The 15581-nt window shown below is 37.3% G+C and overlaps 1 protein-coding gene across 4 annotated transcripts in view; it reads left to right on the top strand.

The window, feature by feature from the left end:
- The window catches only part of LOC107876561 (rhodanese-like domain-containing protein 11, chloroplastic), a 26996-nt gene extending 14130 nt beyond the window's left edge, over positions 1-12866 (top strand). For 2 of the 4 annotated variants that reach the window (XM_016723456.2, XM_047406937.1), the window contains 2 exons: positions 12303-12375; positions 12450-12866. In XM_016723456.2, the coding sequence (XP_016578942.1) occupies positions 12303-12375; positions 12450-12533 (157 nt within the window). In that variant the 3' untranslated portion in view covers positions 12534-12866. Of the gene's footprint in view, positions 1-12259; positions 12376-12449 lie in introns of those variants that run through there. The other 2 variants (XM_047406942.1, XM_047406946.1) reach the window with 2 other exon arrangements.
- The last annotated feature ends 2715 nt before the right edge of the window (positions 12867-15581 follow it).

Here is a 15581-nt window from a genome sequence, read left to right as displayed (position 1 = left end):
AGGGCACACACCTCAATGAAGTTTTTCAAATGTAGGTTTGCATCTTCGTGTGCTTGGCCTCCGAATAGACCTTTCATTTGTAGCATATGGAGCATTACACTCTTGACATGGAATACCCCGTTTCCCTTGGCCGGTGGGATGTGGATGACACTTGCATGCCCCGCATCATTAAAATGATCCTCATCCTCGAGGTGTCCATCAAATGAGCCATCATTGCTCCCATTGTGGCTCATGGTGTCGTGATTACTTTGAAGATCACCTAACAAAAGAACAAAAACAACAAACAAGGTAAACAAAAGCACTACGACTAGCCCAAGTTGACTTACAACACCGCAATTGTGAAAACTAAGCTTCACTCCCTGGCAACGATGCCATTTTTGATAACACTCAACTTACACCATCATTTCGATGCAAGACGGTCGTTGTCAATATATATCCAACGAGAGTCGGGGTCGAATCCTTGAGGAGTGCAAGCTAGCTTTCAACACCTACGTGTGTTGAGGTTTAACTATATGTTAACCCTTAATCTGAAACTAAAACAAAACATAAAAGTAAATTGGGGGTTTGAATGTTGAGATTTGTTGAACACACTCACCAAAGCACACTAATATGAGGTCGAACAATTGATAAATATATCACGAAGAGAAACACCTTGGGGTTATGTTCTCCAAAGTAGTGTTCATGCATGGGTAACCAAGAGTTAGCCCAAGTTTTGGCTAAGGGTTTTGGGTATGCTAGATTTAGGGTTTTATTCTGTGTCTCGAGCCGGGGGTCTATCGGAAACAACCTTTCTACTTCTTTAGAGGTAGAGGTATGGACTGCGTACATCTTACCCTCCCCAGACCCCACTATGTGGGAATACACTGGGTTTGTTGTTGTTGTTGTTGTTGTAGATTTAGGGTCTTAGTGTTAACCTTTCGATGAAACACTAAATTTCACTCATAGATTCTTTCGAACACCTCATAAGCGTGACAAGCTTACCAATCCATAACTCAACGTAGCATCCTTATTTCTAAGATGATACTTATGAACATAACCAATTCAACTAAGACCCTTATTTCTAAGACAGTGCTAACAAACAAGCTATTTCAAGGTGTTGTTTGCACTCACTCTTCACCCTTATCCCTATTTCAAGGATGATATTGGATTCAAGGCAATTGGGGTTTTCACCCACAATTCTCAATTCAACCATAGGGTAGAAGCAAAATCCATGATAATTAACCAATTATTCGGACTAGCAATCAACACCCACACATAATCCACTACCTAATCAAACATAAGATTAGTTACTCATGAAATTTAACAGAGAAATTATACTCAAATTTGCATTTAATTGATCCATCATAATTCAAATAAGAGTAAACCCAAACTTCAATCTCAAATTACAACTAAAATCTTTGGATAACACTAACAATAGTTCTTTATTGAATATAGAATGTTTTCTCTTCCCTATTGGAAACTTAGTGGAAAGGTCAATGTGAAAGGGTTTTGCCCTTTTGTGTTTTGGGATTGGGCTCTGTGAAATTCCATTTCTGCCTTTGTAACTTTTTCGCCCTACCGCGATCGCGGTGGTCATCTTGCGATCGTCGAAGTTTGACTTGACTTCTAACCGCGATCGCGACCCTCGGAGTGCGATCGCGGCACCTGATGGTCGTCTAATCTTCAACTTTTGCTCCTCTTGCCCACTTTCCTTCTCTTCCAGCTTGGTCTCAATTCATCTTCATCAAATTTCCTACAAGATCACAAAAACTGGATATTAATGTATTTAAATGGAGAATTAGTCTCATTGATACAACTAAATCATTGTAGTGTGCAAGAATTTAGACGTAAATAAGTGACAAATTTGCCACTCATCAATCTTACTCACCGATTCAAATTATTTCAGCACTTATATACCTTGTCACTCATACAACATATTTGTGTTAGTGATCTCTAAAGAATTCTGTATAGGCTGCTGCGCATCTTAGTGTGGTTTACCCATATACGAACCTTCTGGACCAACTGCACTATATTCTGTTTAGCTCCAAATGACATGCGATGGTAGGCTTGACAACAACTTGAGTTATATTCTCGATATTAGGCCTAGCCGCCTTTATCACCACCTTCTCCTCATTTTGTGCTATCACTTCAAGTGGTTTCTCGTCATTCTAAGGAGACAAGAGTAGAAGATGGGAAAATAATCGTGTTGTTATTAATCGTATGACAACTATTTAAAGTCTGAACAAGACCTATATCAACAAGGAAAGACTTGAAAATTACAAAAAATCCTAATATTTAGGAACTACAAAATAAGAACTCTACAACAACAAGGTGTCTAGTAATCATCCGTTATTACGCCCCCGCAAGTTGGTGGTGTCAACAACATTCAACTTGGAAAAATGCTTGACAAAAGAGGCTTGTGGAAGTGATTTGGTGAGTATATTTGCCACTTGATCAGCTGAGTGAAGCTGTTGAACTGCGACATCCTTGTTTTGAACTTGTTCACGAACAAAGTGAAAATCAATGGCATTGTGCTTCATCCGACTATGGAACACCAGGTTGGCATAAATGTAGGTGGTGCTAACATTGTCACAAAATATCCGAGGAATGGCTGAAATATGACACCAAAACTCATGGAGTAAACTTGTTAGCCAATTGGTCTAAAAAATAGTAGCTGCAACAGCCCAGCCCGATATTCTGTATCTATTTAGGAACGGGAGACAAATCTTTGCTTTTTAAAGGAACATGGTATCAAAGAGCTGCCAAGGTAAACAACATAACCTGTGGAGGAGGTTTGATCAAGAGGATCTCCAGCCCAGTCAAAATCTGAGTAGGCTAGAAGACGGTGATCATGTTCTTTGGCAATTCGGAGGCCAAATGAGGATGTTTGATGTAGATACCAAAGGAGAAATTTCATGGCTGTCCAATGAGATATAAAGGGCTGGTGCATGTACTGTGAGAGTTTGTTGACAAAAATGCTATGTCCGGACGTGTAAAAGAGAGGTAATGAAGTTTACCGATGATCCGCCTATGAAGAGAGCCATCAACGAGAGAATCTTCTAACTCTGGGAAAATTACAGTAGAAGCCATTGTTCCTTTGCAATTTTGCATATTAATTTCCTGCAAAAGATCTGTAATGTATTTCTGTTGAGACAACAGAAGACCACCACCACCAGAATAAGAAAAAAACTTCAACACCAAGGAAATAATAAAGTGGTCCAAGATCCTTCAGTGAGAATCGGGTTGCAAGACTATCAATAATGCTTTGAACTCCGCGAATCTGATTACCCGTAAAAATTATGTCATCAACATATATTAGGGCATAAACAATAAACTCAAAATTATGCAGGATGAACAATGAAGAATCAGATTGGGACTTAATAAACCCTAAAGCTACCAAATGATTTTTGAGTTCAGTGTACCAGGATTTGGCGTTGGGGGCTTCTTTCAGTTTATAAATAGCTTTTTGCAGCCTGCAAACATGTGTCAGATGTGCAGAAGATTCGAACCTGGGTGATTGGTGCATATAGACTTCCTTATCAAGACGACTTTGCAGGAAGGCATTATTGATATCAAGTTGATGAATGGGCCAGCTTTGTTGTGTTGCAACCGCAAGAACTATTCGAACAGTTGCAGGCTTTACCACAGGGCTAAAAGTGCATTGGAAGTCAAGGTCAGGTCATTGTGTGAACCGTTTGGCAACCAAGTGACCTTTGAACCTATCAACAGAGCCACCGGGATGATATTTAACAGAAAAAGAAACTTACAATCCACCACATTTTTTGAAGGATCACATGATGCCAACTCCCATATCCAATTCTGGACTAAGGCATCAAATTCATTTTTCATAGCTTCATGCCAACGTGGGAATTGTTGAGCTTGCTTAAAGGTTCTAGGTAGGGAGGAAGTGGTTTGATAGTGTGGAATTGTTTAGTCTTAAGGCTATTGGTCTTAGATCAAGTAATCATGTTATGAATGAGCGTTGATGCGGAGCTAGGGGCAACAAGAGAGGGTTGTGGGGGCACGAGAGGTGGGACAAGTGACTAGGAAGAGAGTTGTACCACAGGGTTCTAGGTCAAAGGTCCAGTGGATTTATTTCGATGTTGGTAAGTGATTAAACGTGGGAGTGGTGTCAGTGGAGGATAAAATGCGGGAAGTGAGGTTGAGATGGTTTGGTCATGTGATGAGAAGGGGCACATATGCCCCAGTTCATAGGTGTGAGAGGTTGGCCTTGGATGGTTTCAAGCGGGGTAAGGGTAGACCGAAGAAATACTGGAGATAAGTGATTAAACGTGACATGGAGCAGTTACAGCTGACTGAGGAATGACCCTGGATAGGAAGATATGGAGAAAAAACATTAGGATAGAGGGCTAAGGGTGTGGATGAGTAGTAGTACCTATGCTATTTTATCATGTTCTATGCTTTGGATGCTTCTATATACTGCCTTTCATCTTGAGCCGGGTGTCTATTGGAAACAACCTCTCTACCTCTTTTGAGGTAGTGGTATGGACTGCGTACACTATACCCTCCCCAGACCCCACTATATGGGAATATACTGGTTTTGTTGTTGTTGGTAAGTGATTATTATGGATTGCAGTTGCGCGTTTAAATGGGGAGAAGGATGAACCGGTGAGGCTGAAACATTTGGTTGAGGTGTATTGCGGCTAGAAACTGAATTTTGCACGGTGAGGGGAGGGGGCAACAGAGATATTGGAGAAGGAGAAGAAGTATCTGATAAGGGAGAAATTGAAATACCTGAGACAGTGGTAGCTGTTGGGGAACAGGAGATGGATGAATGCGTGCCTACGGGTTGCTGCACAATGTGAGCAGGAAGCTCGTGATAATCATTTCGACTTTGAGTATTATCCCGTGGGTGCTGTTCAGTTGAACAAATTTCTCAAGATACATTTTTATTTTAGGTATTTTTTAAATGGGAAAAAATATTTTCGAACAGGAACTGATTTTCAAAAAATAAGACGTCACGAGATAAATATATTTTGAAAGTTAAAGGATCAAAACATTGATGGCAGAAATGTTTATTCGAAATCCTAAATAAACACATGGTGTCCAACGGGGCTCTAAATTGTTTTTGGAATATGGTTTGAGCCATGGATAACACAAGCAACAAATACTTTAATGGAGTCATACTTGGGCATAATTTGAAATAAAATTTCGAAGGGGCTCTTATGCTGAAGATTGGGTGTAGTTAGCCTATTTATAAGATAAATAGCTTGTTGACAGACAATAACAACAACAACAAACCCAGTATATTCCCACATAGTGGGGTCTGGGGAGGGTAGAGTATACGCAGTCCATACCACTACCTCTAAAAAGGTCGAGAGGCTGTTTCCGATAGACCCCCGACTCAAGACAAAAGACAGTATGAAAGAGCAATAAAAGCATAGAACAGGATAAAATAACGTATGTACGACATCCACAAACATATTGTACATTGCCAAACACAGGACACCAAGTTCAACCTAAATACTGACTGCGACTCATTCACACCCTTAGCCCTCTATCCTAATGCTATTCCTCCATAACTTCCTATCCAGGGTCATGTCCTCAGTCAGCTGTAATTGCTCCAAGTCACGCTTAATCACTTCTCTCCAGCATTTCTTCGGTCTACCCCTACTCCTCTTGAAACCTTCCAAGGCCAACCTCTCACATCTACGAACTGGGGCATCCGCGCCCCTCCTCATCACATGACCAAACCACCTCAACCTCACTTCTAGTATTTTATCCTCCACTGACACTACTCCCACCTTTTCTCGAATAATTTCATTCCTAACCCTGTCAGCCCTCGAGAATCCACACATCCAAAGCAACATCCTCATTTTCGCCACCTTCAACTTTTGGATATAAGAATTCTTAACCAGCCAATACTCCGCTCCATACAACATGCCGGACTGCAATTCTATAGAATTTGCCTTTCAACTTGGAGGACACCTTCTTATCGCATAAAATTTCCGAAGCGAGCCTCTATTTCATCCAACTTGCCCCAATACGGTGAGAGACATCCTCATCTATCTCTCCATTCCCCTAAATCGTAGACCCGAGATACTTAAAACTATCCTTCTTGCAAGCCGCCTGGGAATCCAACTTCACTATCACCTTCTCTTGCCTCGATTCACTAAACTTGCACTTCAAGTACTTCGTCTTGGTCCTACTCAACCGAAAACCTTTAGACTCCAGGGTTTGTCTCAAAACCTCCAGCTTATCGTTAACCCCTTATCGCGACTCCTTAATCAAAATAATATCATCCGCGAAAAGCATACACCAAGGCACCTCGCCTTGAATATTCCGCGTCAACACATCATCACCAAAGCAAATAAAAACGGACTCAGAGTCGATCCCTGGTGCAACCCTGTCAAGATCGGAAAATGCTCAGAATCTCCTCCCATAAAACTCCAAAAGTGTGAGGATAAAGACGCTTGGTGCAGCAAGGTTCTAGCAGTTTCAATAACATGCCGATGTTATCTTTCGACTAGAGCAACTCTCGGTGGAGTATATGAGGGTGACACTATGTGCTCTATGCCATGTGTTTTGAGATACGACTGTGGACTCTGAAATTCGCCACTACCATCAGTGTAAAAAGATTAAATTTTGGTGTTGAATTTGCGTTCATACAATGGATGCAGATTTTGGAAAACTTTTAGAATTTCATTTTTTGATTCTAAAGTGAACAACCACATGTATTTTGAAAATTGATTAACAAATAGCATATAATATCTTTTTTTTATTAATTGACAAAACTGGAGATGGACCCTATAAATCTCTATAAAGGATTTGCATGGGCTTATTACTTTGCAAATGAATTTTCTGAGAAAGTCAACCTGTGCATTTTATTTGAATAACAAGAATTACAAATGGAGCTAGCTTTAGGATCTGAAATAGGAAGGGAAATATTATTCAAGATAGTAGCTAAAATTCGGTGATTAGGATGGCCTAAATGTTGATGCCACAGGTGAATTAGAATAACCACATTGCATTGAAAAGAACGATGTGTACAGCCCGGTGGCCACTCATACAACCCATCTTTATTCTGCCCGCGAACTAGAGACGCCCCCTTACTTGTATCTTTCACAAGATAATGGAAAGGAAAAAATTTAATAGAGGAATGATTATCATGACAAACTTAGAAACAAAAATAAGATTATTTTTTATGGCAAGTGAGCATAAGGTATTGAGAAGTTTGAAATGATGATTTGATGCACTTATGTTAGCATTACCGGTATGGGATATTTGAATGGTGTGACCATTGCCCACAGCTATTTCTTCGGTGCTGAGGTAGTCATGTACAGTGGATAGGCTTTGAGCATCAGATGTAATATGATGAGTGGCTCCATTATCCATGATCCGAAGGGCTTGTTGAGAATGAAAACGAGCAACAAAGTTTGCTCGGGCTTGCAGATGGTTATGTGACTGTAATCTGCAGACTTAACAGAATGACCTTCGCGATCACATAGCTGACAGTGAAGGTTTTTGTCAAAGGGCTATTGCTGGTTGTTTCTTCGTGGGCGTTGTGCTTGCCATTGCTAATTGTTGGCAGGAGTGTTCACACTGGGACGACGCTTGCTGGAGTAATTATTGTTATCTACAACAGCGGTAATAAGAGTTGATGGCGGCTTATTTGTCTTCTTCATGTTGTAGGAAAAGCTTATAATCTTGAAGCTTTTCGTAAAGCTCTTCATATGAAATAGTAGAATCGCGAGCACGAATGGCAGTAGATAGTTTTCGAAATTCAGATTCGAGTCCATTAAGGATTTTCACAATGAGTTTTGGGTTTGATACTGATGCACCAACAGTTGCAAGTTCATCACAAAATGATTGAACTTGATGAAGATAATCTATGACTGGACGAGAGTTCGGGCCAATCGATCTCGCAAGCTAAAAATTCTTGTTTGAGATTTGTTCACATACGCTGTATGCAAAGCATCCCTGGCAGCTTTGGCAGAGACTGCAACAACAACATTGGGGCCAAGCGTAGGATCAACAGAGGCCAAGATAACATTTTGAATTAGTCGATCTTGGCGATACCAAGGAATGAACTCAGTTATCAACATCTTGATTGTTTTGAGAGATGATGTGAGTGAGGGTTGGGATGGAGCTATCAAGATGCCCATAAAGATTGTGACCACGCATAAGCATTGAAACTTGAGCTTTCCACAAGGAGAAATTGTGACTGCCTATTAATTTAATGGGCAGTTGGGTAACTGGATTGAATTGCACAGTAGTGATGACATTGTTGATTCCATCAGCATTGGCCTACAGAAATCTTAGAGGCCATTTGTGCAAGTAAGTAGGAAAAAAAACAGAGAGAGGATCAACTCGTAGGAGTTTTGATGCTCTGATACCATAAAGAGACGAGAGTAGAAGATGGGAAAATAATCGTATTGTTATTATTCGTATGACAACTATTTAAAGAAATTTTTTAAGATCTATATCAACAAGGATAAACTTGAAAGTTGCAACAAATTCTTAATATTTAGAAACTACAAAATAAAAACTCTACAACAATAAGGTGTCTGTAATCATCCATTATTGCTTCATCCTTCTGCCAGTTTAGCAACCTCATTATTGCTTCAACCTTCTGTCAGTTTAGCAACCTCTTTAGACTTTAAGGCTACTATGTTTTCCCTAAATTTCTTAACCAGGTTCTTCATTATGCTCAGTTACCTCTTTCTTATTTGGAGAGTTTACCCAACATCCAGTCAAGTACTTAGCATACAGTGAAGAGAAGAAACTAAAAGTTTGAGTAGATACGGCCTCCTTTCCCGCCTATGTGACATCATTTGACTAGACACAATATTTAAAAACGAAAGGAAGACTTTTGAAATTTGGTCTAAACAAATGTTGGACATTTGTATGGGCTATAAATAACTTCATTAAAGGCAAAAGGAATTTTTTACAGTTAAGTTGCTTCTTGTTGGTATAATATACCACAATTACAATAAGTTATACAAAAAAATGAATAAATAATATTCAGTTGAGGCACAAATATCTCGCGCTCTTTAAGCAGATTCAAGCCCATTGCGGCATAATCTACACCGTTCAAACAGTATATCTCTTAACTTGTCCCCTCCAGGGTACAACCACCCAACAACGTCGTACAACTCAATCAACTATGGATTAGTTGAAGAGTCCAAAGTTCCACCATAAGAACACTTTCCGTAAGACATAATCATCTCTTTTGTACAGTGAGTATAGTTAGGGGCTTGGAATATTTTCTTTATCTCAATTCTTTTTTTCACTAATATAATTAGGGGGTCGTTTGGTAGAGTGTGTTAGTAAAAATAATACATGCATTATTCTTGTGTATTATTAATGCTCTGTTTGGTACATTTTTTTATCAATGTATTACTAATGTCTTGCATTAGTTATACACTATATTAGGTATTGGGCTATGTATTACTAATACCACTCTTTTTTATGTATTAGTAATACAAAACATTTCAATACATGCATTAACTTATTAAATGATAATTTTACCCCTCAAAATAATTAATTTTTTCCCACCATTTCTCCACATCTTCTTCCTTCTTAATCAAATCTTCTTATTTTTTGATCTCTTTTTCTTTATTCCGATCAAATTCCATCAATTTCATTTTTAGGCCTTTTGGATATAGAGAAACGTGAAAATTGGGTTTTCAAAGAAAAATGGATTTAGAGAAAAAAAGTAAAGATTGGATTTTGAAAATTGCGTACCTTCCTCAATTTTTTTTTGCAGTGAAAATGAACAAATGAAAATTGAGTATTTGGGTATTTGAATAGAACAACGGGTTGTTGCTTCCATTTCTTTGCATGCCAAAAAACCAGAGGAATTGTCGGCAACATATTCCTCTTCATTTCATATTCCTCTTCATTTTTGTTTTTTCTTGAAGTTTATGTAAGAAATTTGTCGATTTTATTGTAGAATTTAAATCTATAGTAGTGTATTTCAAACGAATCGGTGTTCATATATATATATATAGTAGTGTAGAATTGTTGGTGTTCATATATATATTTACAAATGTTCATATATCTACAATAGTGTATAAAAAGGGTATTTTAATAAATAAATATTTTTTTATAAAAAATATATAATTATATATTATTTTTGATACATCAAACCAAAAACTGTATAAGAAATAATGTCTGCATAATTAATACTAGTATTACTAATACTTGCATTAGTAATACAAACATTACTAATACACCTTATTCAACATTATTCTTTACATTGTACCAAACGATCCCTTCCTCTCTTTTTTACTGTGAATATAGTTGGAGACTTTAAATATTTTTCTCTATCTCAACTCTATCTTTCACTGATATATTTACTTTGTTTATGCACTCTATATTTTTATCTTTTTAAAAATATGCAAGAACAATAGGTGAACTATTTATCGTGTGTAATGTATAAGAGGTTGTAAAGAGAAAAGATCAATCGTCTTTAGGTTACAACAGTTATTACAAAAAAACTAATGAGACTAATAGTTACGAGAGTTCAGACAAAATAATGGCCGCATTGGTTATAAGAAGAATGCACATTCATGCACTTTAAACCCACTAATGTGAGGGAGCAAATGTAAATATGCCACCAAGTGTAGGGACTGGGGAGTAATACAGCTGCACGTTGTGGCAGTGGTGATAGTGTTGCCTAGAGATGAAATTGTAGCTTAAAGATACAAAAGTCCAAAAGTAGCAAAACAACATAGTAGCGGTAAGGCATTTCACCGAGAGCAATGATAATGAAATATTAAGTTGCTCAAAGTAAACCTACACTTCTAATTATAGAAAAGTGACATTCTTTTAGGTATAGACTAAAAATGAAAGTATGCCACATAAAATTGATATAGAGGAAATATAAATAACAACCTAATCTAGTAGAATAGTTAACTCCGAAATCCCCATGACGCTAAAAAACTTGGTCAGTTCACCGCAAACATATGTATATATGGTCGAATGATTGTAAGTAGAATATCATTCAACAGGGACTTATTTGATTAACTTTTCAGATTAGATCAAATAGTCACAAATATATTTATCCAAGCAATTTCTCAAGGATTATTGAGGTATTATCTAGAATAGAATTTTTAAACTTAAACAAACACGCTTTTGAATTAAAATCAGGATGAAGAGAAATTTCAGGATTACAGGGTAGAACATTACTCCCGTTGAACATCCACTTTAGCTGTTAGCTAACTAATTAGATTATTTAGTGGACTAGTCATGCGGTTAATTTTCTTAATAAGAATCTTCAGAGTTTTTTGCTGGCCTATTCAAATTATTATTCGTTTGGAATTACCAATAATAAGAACACATTCATATTTCTTGTATAATAACTAACAACCGAGTAGGTATATCTCTATCCTAAACACAAATCTTCCTTCATAGTAAAACAAAAATAAAGAAGAAAGTGAACGATATGAACTTTAACACAAGAAAAGTGATCAAAATATGAGGCTGAGTGTAGCTAAAACATGTACTTCTAGCCATTTTTCACAAGTTTTTAGACTTATTCTAAGCAGTCCTGCTGATTTTAATGTCAAAGTGAGGTCACAGGTTCGAACGTAATGATATGCGATTCTAGGATATCATTTTTTTTTTTTTTGGAAACAAATTAGTCTTCAAGTGACGGTGTTCAAGGCTCATCTGTTGAAAGAAAATGCAAACCTAATTACAGATGCAGATGGGAGTTTCAAACATGTGAACTTTCTTGAACACAGATTTAACCGCTAAATCAAGCATGTATTTTTTTATTAAGCAATATCATCCAATACAATATATAATTATTTTTATTTTTCACATATTAATAATATATAGTAAGGGAAGTGTTTATATTGAAACCGCTTCATTGAAGGTGCATCCGCCCCTGGCATGTTCTTTCTATCACTTCCAATAAATAACACAATGTATGTCAGTGTAATCATCCACTAAGTTGCTACTAAACTATTGGAGATGGTCTTCTGATTATTCATTTAAGTTTGCCTTCTGAAGAGATAACACAATATTACCTCTTTTTATTTGTGTTTCCACTCCTTTGATTCAATAGATTCACTAGCTATATGGGTAGCACATACCTCGATTAAGGGCTCATAGGTAACTCTTTCCAAACAAACACACAGTAAATTGCTTCTCGTTAAGAAATATTCACTATATATTCAACTTGATTGTTTATCAATTAGAAGAAGCTCACGTTCCCGTTTTGAATAGGTGCCCGGGAGAAAAGTTTAGATCAAAGATTTGTAATAATAGTCATGTAGTTCAAGTTTCATTAACTTTTACCATAGAGTAGTTTGTCGTGTTGCAGCCACTTACAGTTCTTTGGATATTGTTAGTTGGACTGACCAACAGAGAGATGCTGCTGCTAAAGAGGGTTGGGGTTACCGATTGTCTTTTTCTGCCCGACTGGTACTTGCTTTTTCCTCCCTTTGTGAATAGAACAATGTTGCGGTTCTTTAGTGAACTAATGCTTTCTGTCACAGGTTGGATTAGTTCTTGGTGCTGATGCCTTGTTCATTGGAGCACAAAAAGTCGGACAATATCTTCAAGAGTTAAGGTCTCACTGAGATCGATAGTTGGAGCTTGAAGTTACATGTGTTGCATTTTGTGCAGCCACAAGGAAATGATTTTCTCTGAATTCAGGAAATGAGTAAAGCGACTTCCTAAGCATCCTTTTTCTGAAACTAGAGAACTGAGATGAAAATCCATTTTCTGAATTGAATGTACTGGTATGCATATGAGGTAGGCTGAATGCATGGAGTTAATACGCATGAACAATATTAATAACAGACTAACTATCATGAGCGTGAGAATACATGCATGAGACATAACAACTGACACTAATACTGTGAGAACATGATTACTGAATTTGAATATAACTGATAACATGAGTGACTGTATCTGACAGTTCTGAATCTGATGGAGCTATCTGACTTCCGTACTGTATCTGAGTTGACTGTATTTGACAGTCCTGAAATCTGAAGAACTATCTAAGTTATATTATTGAGACTGATTGACTATATCTAACAGTCCTGATTTTGTAACATAAAACTGTGGGAAGTAGTTATCTAATCGATATGCCTCTGATACGCCATTATGGCTGAGTTGGGGTCCAATCTGTAACCCCAATTGGAAGGGTGTCAATACCGCGCTACTAGTAAGGACAAGCTGTGGGTGACCCTCATCTGATAGTGTCTCCTACACGAGAATGGTGGGGCCCTTATCTGACAGTTCTTATTCACTTCATGAACCTTCATCATCAGTGTTGATGTCTCAACCTATACTAGCTAGATAGTTCAGGAATGCAAGGATGACTGCTAAGGATCATACCCTCATCTGATAGTGTGTGTGTCCCCATCCTTGGGTTCACTCGATGTTAATTTCTACTCCCATCTGAATGGATACTGAACATGATTTTGTAAACTGAACATGAGCTGAATTTCTGAATTCTGTTGACTGATGGAATACTCCTGATATTTGACAACTGACTGAGTTCATGAGATCATGGAGATTTTTTGAGTCATAAAACTATCTGAAGTCTAAGGATTCATAGCTTAACTGAGGGTATCGTGAAAACATGATATGACTCTAAGCACACACCTAATGTTTTGGGTACAAGTACCTCCAGGTCTCGATGGAAGGAAAATTGACCAAGAATAACTTGCTTGAACATATAACTAACATCATAATCCATAATACATTTATAGAAGCATTCCATCAAAACATGTGATAGGCATAACTTGTACATACAGGGGGAATTTCATGATATCATACTAGTTGGGCATTATTCCTTCATCTAGGCATTTAATTAAACAAATGGTAGGCATAGCATATGTAGACAACATTATACAATAATTATTCATCATGATTCATCTCTAATTTCATCATCCTAGGGTTTATTCATAGGTTCACATGAATATACATCTATACAAATCAATTCCACATAAAACTGATCACCCAACATGGATTTGAATTCAATTGATCATTCTCAACATAAACAAAACAAACCCAACATGAAATTTAAAAAGAAATCCATAAACTTAAACTTAAAAAGGAGATTCTTGGGCTTCATGGACAAAAGGAGTCCATGAATGAACACTACGCATACCTTAGTTCGTGATTTCGTGAAGATTGATGGAGAAACTTTCTTGGAATTGGATCTTTTATGAAAACCCTAGCTTGTTCTTGAGAGGTTTTTGAGAGAATAGAGTGTATTTTGGGTGAAAAGTGGCTGAATCATGTGTTAAAAGACTTAAATAAGGGTAGGAAATTGATCATTTTAACCCTGGACGTGTCTTGTAATTTCAGTAAAAATTTCTTAAATTGGACCCCTGGCGCGACGCGGTGCTACGTGTCACTAGAATTTGACAATTGGGAAATTGAGGGATGGCACGACGTGGAGCCATCGTATTGCCCCTTCTTTTGAGACCTGGAACTTTGGTACGACGCGGAGGAAATCACACTAAGACATTGGAAAAGGACAATTCTAAATTGGGCCCTGGCGCGATGCGCCATAATGGCCTCCTACTGGAATTTGCCAAATGCCATTTACTCTTGTGGCACGGCACGCCACTGACTAATATAGCGCTGTTTTATGACGAAAACTTGAAATAGTCGTAACTTTTGACCCGATTATCAGATTTGGGCGAATCTTATATTGATGGAAAGCTTATTGAATTTTCCACATGATAAAAAGTGAAAATATTAAAAATTTCTCATGGAATAACCATCATTCAATTTTGAAGCTAATACTAGATATTCTTGAGATGAAATTAGCTAGAAAAAGTGTGGGGTATTACACATACCACCCGAACACTCATTTAATAGGTTCAAGACTTAACTTTCTTTTTTGATGAGTCACTACCTTCAAATCTTTGGTTTCTAACCTTATGACTACATATTTCTAGATCAGGGATCATCATACTGCTTGTAGATTATAACACTCTAATTTACTCTATCATTCAGGTGGTAACATTACCTCATTGTTCAGCTACATACTTTTTCTTGAGACTAGTTATCTACAATAAGTTTTTTTTAAAAGGCCTGAACAAATGTATCACCCTGACTCAACCACATAATTCAGGGAGCTAAGGGTTGATAATGCTCAACTTACACGTCGATATAAGTGCAAGGCAATCATTGTCATTATAATACCCAACTTTGAGTTGGGTTCGAATCCACGAGGAACAATGTGAATGGTGAACGAGTGAGTTCAAGATAAAAGTTATTTGCTAAATTCAAACCTAGGATAAAATATTTGTGGGTTTTGAACGTTTTTGAAAATATCATAATTTTTGGCTTCTAGAAAACTAACTCGAGGCTAAGAGTAATTAGAGTATAATCAATTAGGAATGGATCTTTGGGTTATGCCATTCTTGGTGTGAATTCATACATGGCTAATTTAGAATTTATCCAAATTTAGCTAGGATTCGTGGATAGGTTAGATTTAAAGTATTAGCGTTAGTATTTCAACAAAATACTAAATTGTACTCATGGATTCTTTTGAATACCTCATGAGCATGCCAAACTTACCAATCCAAAACCTTAACTTAGCATCCCTATTTCTAGGATGATTTCCATCAAGCTAGCTAAATCACCTAACATCCTTATTTCTA

This window comes from Capsicum annuum, chromosome 1 (genome assembly GCF_002878395.1).
Source record: "Capsicum annuum cultivar UCD-10X-F1 chromosome 1, UCD10Xv1.1, whole genome shotgun sequence".
NCBI lineage: Eukaryota > Viridiplantae > Streptophyta > Magnoliopsida > Solanales > Solanaceae > Capsicum > Capsicum annuum.
Note: the sequence above shows the minus strand (reverse complement) of the source record. Positions and strands in the feature narration are given on the sequence as shown.